This window comes from Trichechus manatus, unplaced genomic scaffold (assembly GCF_000243295.1).
Source record: "Trichechus manatus latirostris isolate Lorelei unplaced genomic scaffold, TriManLat1.0 scaffold00105, whole genome shotgun sequence".
Lineage (NCBI taxonomy): Eukaryota > Metazoa > Chordata > Mammalia > Sirenia > Trichechidae > Trichechus > Trichechus manatus.
In genome coordinates this window covers 8,377,012-8,386,381 of record NW_004444041.1, presented here as the reverse complement: position 1 = coordinate 8,386,381, position 9,370 = coordinate 8,377,012, and the positions used below count along the sequence as shown (strand labels likewise).

The following is a 9,370-nucleotide window of genomic DNA, read 5'->3' as shown; positions in this document are numbered from 1 at the left end:
TCCCATGTGTCTCTGCTCACTTCTGTCTTTTATATCTCAAAGGAGATTGCATTAAGACACTATCCAATCTTGTAAATCTCATCACTGTGATAGAATTTACAAAAGGTAAGGAGATCACATTTAACCTTATCATAGTGATAGAGTTTAAGGAAATCACATCAGATTACACAATCATACAACACTGGGAAACATGACCCAGCCAAGCTGACAGATATTTTTGGGGACATAGCTCAATCAATGACACTTGTTATACAACTGGAAGATGTTTTCCAGCTGATAATACTTTCCAGAACCTGGTGAAAATCCTTTCATTTCAGGTGCTCTGGGCACAAAGAGAAGCCCTGGTGGCACAGTGGTTAAGAGCTACGGCTGCTAACTAAAAGGTTGGCAGTTTGAATCCACCAGCCGCTCCTTGGAAACCCTATGGGGCAGTTCTGCTCTGTCCTATAGAGTCGCTATAAGTTGGAATAGACTCAGCAGCAGTGGATTTGGTTTTTTTATTTTGGGCACAAAGAATCCTATTTTATCAAGTATTGAGCACCTACCGTATCCAAGGCACTATACCTTGGGTGCTACAGGAGTACAAGTAAATATGTCATGGTCTCAGTCTTGACAAAGCAAGTACTGTAAGACTTTGTATGCAGATAAGAACGATGTATTATAAAGGCTAAAATATAGGTACAGTGGTGGTACTACTAAGAGGAGGGTGGTCAGTTCTACAGTGTGTATGTGTGGGATGGCACCAGAAAGGATTATGGCAGAGTAACTTTTGAGCTGAGTCTTGAAAACAAAAAACCAAATCCATTGCCATCAAGTCAATTCTGACTCACAGCGACCCTGTGGGACAGAGTAGAACTACCTCATAGTGTTTCCAAGGCTGCAAATCTTTTTGTCCCACACAGTGGCTGATGGGTTTGAACCACTGACTTTTTGGTTAGAAGCTAAGTGCTTAACCACTATGCCACTATGGCTCCTTGAGTCTTAGAAGATGAGACTTGCTCAAGTGAAAGGTTGGCAGTTTGAATCTGCCCAGAGGCACCTTGGAAGAAAGGACTGGTGACCTACTTCCAAAAGATCACAACCATTGAAAACCCTACGGAGTGCAGTTCTGCTCTGACACACATGAGTCGGAATTGACTTAAAGACAACTAGTTTATATTAAGTACTGTACTTAATAGTCAAAAATAATTAAATATAATCTTTGCTTTTCTAGCAGTAGTATCCAAAACTATTCCACTTCTTGGAAGTTCCTCTTGGTTAATTGGAAACAGTGCTGAATTTCTAAATCACTGTGGGTATTTAGCATCTCAAGTTTTCTATATTCATAACTCGGTCTGCAGTCTTCTCTGCTAAACCACATCTTCCTCTTATCTCTTAATTCTTGTTAGTGGCAGTAACATTGTTTTAAATTGCAAAACTTTGGCTTTTTTTCTGGATTCCTGTCTTCTGCCTCAACGTCAGACTCAAATAAATCCTTAGCATTTTCCTTGACCTCTTTCCTCAGCTTCAGCCTTCACATCCAATCCATCACTAAGTCTTTTTGATTCTTTCTCTACAGTGTACTTGTCATTATATTTCCATTCTCACTGTTACCACCTTAGTTTAGCCCTTTTCACACGAGAGTGTCCCAAAGGGTGGGACAGTACCAGGTATTTAATATTGATAAATTATTCTCTTTAACTTGTAGTTCAGTCCCTCTAATTAAATTAGAAAGGGTGTCAGTTTGGTATTAATATGACTTTCAAACACCTCACCATCTATGCTAATCTCCCTTTTAACAGATAGAGAGCAAGTGAGAGGCTTAGAACCTTTGACATACATTAGTATCTGGTTAGAATTTAGTATTTTTTCATCGTATTTCTATTTATTGTTACATTTTATTTCTGTAGCAAGTGCTAGTGATTTCACATATAGTGTAGTGAAAGTTTGCTTTTCATGTAAGTAAAATGTAAGTTTAAAAAAGTGGTATACAGATTTGCAAGATATAATGAGTATCAAACAGAGATAGGGTAAAAAAAAAAAATTGTGAACATGGTTTGAGAATGACCTGAATTTTAGGAAATACAGACCTGAGATATTGCAGCATGTTCCTAACTGATTTTTCCTTCCTCGGTCCTTCCCAGTCAACCCTCTATGCCATTCTCAGGATAATCTTACTAAAGGATAACTTGGATTGGGTCATTCTCTTACAGATTTTATTTTTTAGAATAGTTTTATGTTTGTAGAAAAATTGAATACGAAGTACAATGTTTCTACATGTCCTCCACCCACATTTCCCCCTATTATTAACATCTTGCTTTAGATGGTGCATTTGTTACAATAGATGAACCAATATTGATATTATTAACTAAGGTCCATAGTTTACATTAGGGTTTACTCTTTGTGTTTTACACATCTGTGGACTTTGACAAATGCATAATGTTATGTATCCAGCATTACAATATTAATACAGAGTAGTTTCAATGCCCTAAATATCCCCTGTGCTCCACCTGTTCATCCCTCCCCACTCTCTCTCATTCCTCACCCAAACCCCTGACTTCCATTCATCTTTTTACTGTCCCTGTAATTTTGCCTTTTTTAGAATGCTGTATAGTTGGAATCATACAGTATGTACCCTTTTTAAACTGGCTTCTTTAACTTAGCAGTGTGCATTTTAAGATTCTTCCATGTCTTTTCATGCCTTGATAGCTCATTTCTTTTCATCACCAAATAATATTTCATTATATAGATGTACCACAATTTGTTTATCCATTCACCTATTGAAGGACATCTTGGTTGCTTCCAATTTTTGGTTAGTTGTGAATAAACTAAACATTTGTGTGCAGATTTTTGTTTGGACATAAACTTTCAACTCATTTGAGTGAATCCCTAGGAGAGCAATTGCTGGATCATATGGTAAAAGTATGTTTAGCTTTGCAAGAAACTGCCAAACTGCCTTTCAGAGTGGCTCTACCACTTTACATTCCCATCAGCAATGAATTAGAGTTCCTCTTACTCCACATCCTCGTCAGCATTTTGTGTTGTCAGGGTTTTGGATTTTAACCACTCTAATAGGTGCATGGAGCCCTTGTGGTGCAGTGGTGCAGTGTTTGGCTGCTAACCAAAAGGTTGGAAGTTCGAGCCCACCAGCTGCTGCTTGGAAACCCTATGGGGCAGTTCTACTCTGTCCTGTAGGGTCAGTATGAGTCGAAATCAACTTGATGGCAACAGGTTTGGTTTTTGATTTTAATAGGTGTGTAGTGGTGTCTCATTGTTGTTTTAATTTGCAATTTCCTAATGACATGATGTTGAGCATCTTTTTGTATACTTATTTGCCATCTGTACATATTTCTTGGTGAAGTGTCTGTTTGGATCTTTTGCCGATTTTTTAATTGAGTTATTTGTTTCTTAAGGCTGAGTTTTAATATTTCTTTATATACTTTGGATACAAGTCCTTTATCATATATGTGTTTTGCAAATATTTCTCCCAGTATGTAGATTGTCTTTTCATTCTTTAATTATTTATAAACTTTAATGACTCCCCAATGTATACATAGTAAGATTTAAGGTTGTTTAGCTAGGCACTGGATACTCTTCCTTCTTTATTCCACCCAAACAACTCCAATTATAATATATATGTTGTTAGGTGCTGTCAAGTCAGCTCTGACCCATAGCGACCCTATGCACAACAGAATGAAACACTGCCTGGTCCAGCGCCAGCCTCACAATCGTTGCTATGCTTAAGCCCATTGTTGCAGCTACTGTGTCAGTCCATCTCGTTGAGGGTCTTTCTCTTTTTCACTGACCCTCTACTTTACCAAGCATGATGCTCTTCTGCAGGGAATGGTCCCTTCTGATGGTATGTCCGAAGTACGTGAGACGAAGTCTCGCCATCCTTGCTTCTAAGGAGCATTCTGGCTGTACTTCTTCCAAGACAGGTTTGTTCATTCTGGCAGTCCATGGTATATTCAATATTCTTTGCCAACACCATAATTTAAATGCATCAATTCTTCAGTCTTCCTTATTCACTGTCCAGCTTTTGCATACATATGAGACAATTGAAAATACCATGGCTTGGGTCAGGTACACCTTAGTCCTCAAAGTGACATCTTTGCTTTTTAACATTATATATATATCTCGCCTTATACTTTTCTACCATTGTGCATTCTCATGCCGTTCCTCTGCCTTAAGTTCCTTTACCCTTAATTTCTATCACCATTGATTCATTTCATTCACAGATATTTATTGAGGGTCTGATATGTGCCAGACACGGTACTGTGGGTTGGGGCTACTACAGTTAACAAAGGGAGCGTGGAATTCTCACTGAGCTTACAGTGAGAATCTGGGAGAGAGCAGATGTTAAGCACAGGAATAATTTCTTAGTTACAATTGCAGTAAGTAGTTTGATGGAAAAGTACTGGGTGTTATAAAAACATAAATAGGAGATCTTATCTAGTTGAGTTTGAAGGTGGTTTCAAAGATAACCTCTTGGAGGAAATGTCATTTAATCTGAGACCTAATTATTAAGTGTTATTAGGAGGGATCAGTCCCTGGAGAAGGACATCATGCTTAGTAAAGTTGAGGGTCACTGAAAAAGAGGAAGACTCTCAATGAGATAGATTGACACAGTGACTGCAACAATGGGCTCAAGCATAACAACAATTCTGAGCATGGTGCAGGACCCGGCAGTGTTTCGTTCTGTTGTACACAGGGTTGCTATGAGTTGGAATCGATCCGATCGTGCCTAACAACAATAGCGACAGCTTGGCAGAGAAATGAGCAGAGGAAATAGTATGTGCAAAAGCACTGAGGTGGGAACAACCTTGGCTGGAGTATGTTAATTCTTTCAGATGTAATTTGCCATAAAGAAATTCAGGTATATGTTGTCTTCTAAATAATAACCTACTGATCTGTAACCCTTACTCTACTTTTGAAATTTTTTATGTAGCCCTAACTCAATGAATTTTATTTTTAATGATTTTTTTTAAATCACTGTAAATAGCCAAATAGTAGATTCAGGTCTTAAAACTATCTAGGGAATTTATATAGAAATCCCATTTCTAGATAGAAATTTATATAGAGTTATATAATATTGATTTTACTATATATCTATATTATATATGCCACATATAATATAGACTTATATAGGATTATGTAGAAATTCTCTAGGTAGCATTTTGGCTTCTCATTATTGCTTGTAGGCACCAGTCAAAAAACCAGTCATTAAGAAGGCCTGGAGCCCTTCCCTACTAGTTATTTTCCGACCATTATTTGATCTGCTTTATGGTTGGCTCTTTGATATAAATGGGAAAGATACACAAAGAATACATTAAAATTGTTCTTTTGTTTTCAAATACACAGAAATACCTGATTATATTTTTGGTAAGTTTGTGGCAAATATTTTCGTTCTTCAAATGTATTGGTACCTGTATAAAGAGTGCTGTATCAGCCAAGGTTTTTGGTTACATGCAGAGAAGCCAGTTCAGGCTAATTAGAGCAGAAAAGGAGTTTCATCAGAAATATATTGGGTAGCTGAAGAATCTACAGGAAGACTGGATAGTCAGGCTTGGAAAATGGATAAGAACCTAAGAGAGCTAGGTGGCAGGAAGGCCTAGCCAGTGTTTGCTGCAGGAACATGTATTAAGAAGCCCCTACTGTCAAGCTCTCACTCCTCTTGCTGCTTTAAACAATATTTTACTGATAGCATCTTTGTGGTGCTAGCTGAAGTTCAGAGTCTAGGGTAGGAGTGGCTTGACTGAGTCCTTGTTCTGGCTGCTAGGGGAGAGCTTCTCCCTTTGGCTTCTCCCTTTTGGCCTCCCAAGACTCATATACTCGGGGATTTGCCACAAGTAGGAAGGGGATTTGGACCTAGAAAGACCCACTAAAAAAAGATAGCTCTCTTCCACAACTACCCATTAAAATATATTTCTAAACAATACTGTGTGATGACAGACAGTTTGCTTTGTGAAATATAAGGTGAAATTGTTTAAGGCATTGCAGATGTTCTGGGAAGCATATGGTTGTTTCTGTTTTAAGAACGGTTGTGATGGCTTATTAGAGAAAATGATTTTTATTCTTCTTAAAGTTGTGTGCCATCGAGTCGATTCCAACTCATAGCGACCTTATATGACACAGTAGAATTGCCCCAAAGGGTTTCCTAGGCTGTAATCTTTACCAGAGCAGATCGCCAGGTCTTTTCTCCTCTGGAGCAGCTGGTAGGTTCAAACTGCTGACCTTTTGGTTAGCAGCCCAGCACTTGACCAGGACTCCTTAAACCAGTCTTAAGTATCCCTAAATTTTATAGCATAGCCATGAGAAAAGAAATGAATTAGATTATATATTTTTATAAGAGAAAGAATCACAAAAGGTAAAAATGATCGCCAGATGTGCATATATATTTATTTCCCAACATTTTTCTTTGGTAGACAAAAAACGTTTCATACTTAAAATGTATCCACAGTATTTCTATGTATCATTTATAAGAGCAGAGAAAGCCAAAATATACAATATACATATCCTACATATCCTAATTGCTTAAAACATTCTCAATTAAAAAAAAAAAAAAACTTGTAAAAAAATCAAATTAAGACCAGAGCTGTTAATTTAATTATGAAATATTTGGGCTCTTACCAGTTTTCCTTAGCTTATAATTTTTTATAGTATTTTTTATAAATTAGAGTCTTTATGAGAACAAGCAAAATTATGTATAAGAACATTTTCCATATATATGCATATATGTGTTTGCGGTGCATGTGTGCTACATGACTTTTGGGAAGAGGAATGTGGAGTTGCGTGAAAAATTAATTTGGGAATGTTTTACTATACACGTGCATGCTTTTGACTCATAAAATCTCCACTCCAGTAATAATGTTAATGTCTCCCTTGTAACTACCAATTGTAACATGGAATATAGATCAAGTAAAAGCCAAAAACAAACCTGTTGCTGTCGAGTCAATTCCGACTCATAATGACTTTATAGGACAGAGTAGAACTGCCCCATAGTGCTACCAAGGAGCAGCTGGTGGATTCAAACTGCCAACCTTTTGGTTAGCAGCCCATCTCTTAACCACTGCGCCACCAGGGCTCCATAGATCAAGTACAGATGGGTAATTTCTAGAGACAAAAGTGTTTTCATAGTCACAATAGAATTGTTGCAATCAAATCTCCTAGAAAGTTCTCTAACCTAGAAATGCATGAATGTATATTGCAACAGACAGGAGAGAGTCAATTTCCTATTGCAGAATGCTTATATTTTCAGTAGTCACAGTAAAACTTGACATGTTCCAGGTTTTCAGATCCTCTTTTCCAGGACTTCATATGTTTTGATGTCTTAAAAAATTCATTCTTTGAACTTCCTGTGATGAGAAAAAGAGAATTTTATTTACCTGGACTGTTCTGGTTTCCCCAATGATTTACAGTGGGTATATAAAAACATAGCGGAAAGGGAAATTAATTATAACCAAGGACCCCTTATCAAAACACTTCGCACAAGATCTTAGCAGAATCTTTATGCACTTACCTACTTTATTTTTTCATAAGCTCTGTCTTGAATAAGACAGATGTAACGTGACAATCTGATAACCTACCTTGATTATAAGGTTTGCTTGCTTAGATCTGGGATTTAGGCATCGTTGTCCTTTATTTGCTTTCAGGGTGATACTGTTAAGGAAAGACCCAAGAGTCTTAAAATTTGGATGAAAAAACATAAACAAAAGACCTACCTGCTGTCATCTTCAGCAAATCCATTACTTACATCACTTCTAGTTTGTCACAGTTGTAACTTGGGTAAATTATGGAGGCTTTCTCAATATCTGCCACTCTCACAGCTTTTACTCCAGGACCTATGCAAAGACACCGTCCCCGTTTGAACATGGGGAAGCCTAGAACAGATCATAATATCAGTTATTAATGCATCTGATTGCAGTGGATGGATATGCTTTGTAATACTGGTGATGAGTGTGAGCTGAGTTTTCATTAATGATGACCAATTGCCATTGAGTTGATTCTGAGTCATAGCTACCCTACAGGATGGAGTAGAACAGCCCTATAGGGTTTCCAAGCCTGTAATCTTTACAGGAGCAGACTGCCACGTTTTTCTTCCGCAGAGGGCTGGTGAGTTTGAACCACCAACCTTTCAGTTAGCAGCCAACTGCTTTAACCACTGTGCCGCCAGGGCTCCTTTCATTAATGATAAAATAGTAATTTATCAAATAGCACTGGATACCTGTGTTACTGGAAAAGGAGCTTAAGTAAGATGTTGATGATTTTCTCTTTAAATTTGTAAACAAAACCTTAAAAAATAAGGAGAAGTATAAAGGAAATTTGTGCATTATTTTCTTGCTTTATATTGGAGGTGAAGCTTATTTGCCTTCTTTATGCTCAAGAATTTTTCCAGGAAACTAATACCATCATCCCATAAAACATCTTCTTGACAGACTTTTAAAACTATTGCTAAAGGCACTTGCCAGATATTGTAACCAAATAGAAAATTCCACGAAGTTTATTATCCTTAGTTTAGATACTAGTGCCTTTAATATTCCCAGTGCTCTGCCAAAGCTGTAGTAATTTCTCATGTGCAGAGTTTTAAAAAAATAATAATAAAGCTTTACTATGTTTTTTAGGATGAAAGTGGAAAAAAAGATATGTGAAACACTATAAAAGAAAATTTTACACTGAGAAGTACAAAGTACCACATACCTTGAACAATTGTAGCACAGAATAGTATAGCCAAGGCTATAACCATGCCCTTCACACTCATGTTTTTCTGTCGTTGCTGCTGCTGCTTTGATATTCTTCTAGGAAGAAGTAGAAATACTGAACATGAAAGGAAATTCTCAATTGTTATATATAAGGCATTTTATATACCAGTAATCTTAATGGCAACAGGAATTTCCCTCTTTAAGTCATGCTTCTTTCTTGCTTCCAAGAGTTTCTCTTTCATTCTCCTCTAAATGTCACTGTCTCTTCGTATTTGTTGCAGTATTGAAAGTGATACTGTGTGAAACTTCTTTGTAGAGTGTGTATAAATGTAGAATAGGGTACACCCAGATGGGAACCAGCCTTCTTTTTTATTTTATTGTATTTTAGATGAAGGTTTTACAGAACAGATAGTTTCTCACTGAACAGTCAGTACACATATTGTTTTATGACATTGGTTAACAACGCCATGACATGTCAGCACTCTCCCTTTTCAACCTTGGAGGACCTTTTTTTTTGTTTTGTTTTGTTTTGTTTTTTGGTGAAAATATACATAGCCAAAGATACACCATTTCAAAAATTTCTACATGTACAATTCAGTGACATCAATTACATTCTTCCAGTTGTGCTGCTATTCTCACTATCCTTTTCCAAATTATTCCATCACCATTATCTTCAACTCGTTGTCCCGTAG

At 37.0% G+C, this 9,370-nt stretch overlaps 1 protein-coding gene across 1 annotated transcript; it reads right to left on the bottom strand.

Moving 5' to 3' along the window:
* Positions 1–7,268: 7,268 nt before the first annotated feature.
* CXCL11 (C-X-C motif chemokine ligand 11) lies at positions 7,269–8,752 on the bottom strand. Its single transcript, XM_004383130.1, has 4 exons — positions 8,677–8,752; positions 7,733–7,859; positions 7,566–7,638; positions 7,269–7,334 (listed from the first exon to the last, which is right to left on the bottom strand). The coding sequence occupies exons 1-4, from the start codon at positions 8,735–8,737 to the stop codon at positions 7,293–7,295; spliced, it is 303 nt and encodes a 100-aa protein (XP_004383187.1). The 5' UTR covers positions 8,738–8,752; the 3' UTR covers positions 7,269–7,292.
* Between the last annotated feature and the right edge of the window lie 618 nt (positions 8,753–9,370).

Coding starts and splice junctions, on each gene's coding strand:
- CXCL11 (XM_004383130.1), bottom strand. CDS start 8,737: ATGAGTGTGAAGGGCATGGTTATAGCCTTGGCTATACTATTCTGTGCT. Junction 7,860..8,676: donor CTGTGCTACAATTGTTCAAG/GTATGTGGTACT, acceptor GATCTGTTCTAG/GCTTCCCCATGTTCAAACGG. Junction 7,639..7,732: donor TGTGACAAACTAGAAGTGAT/GTAAGTAATGGA, acceptor TTTCCTTAACAG/TATCACCCTGAAAGCAAATA.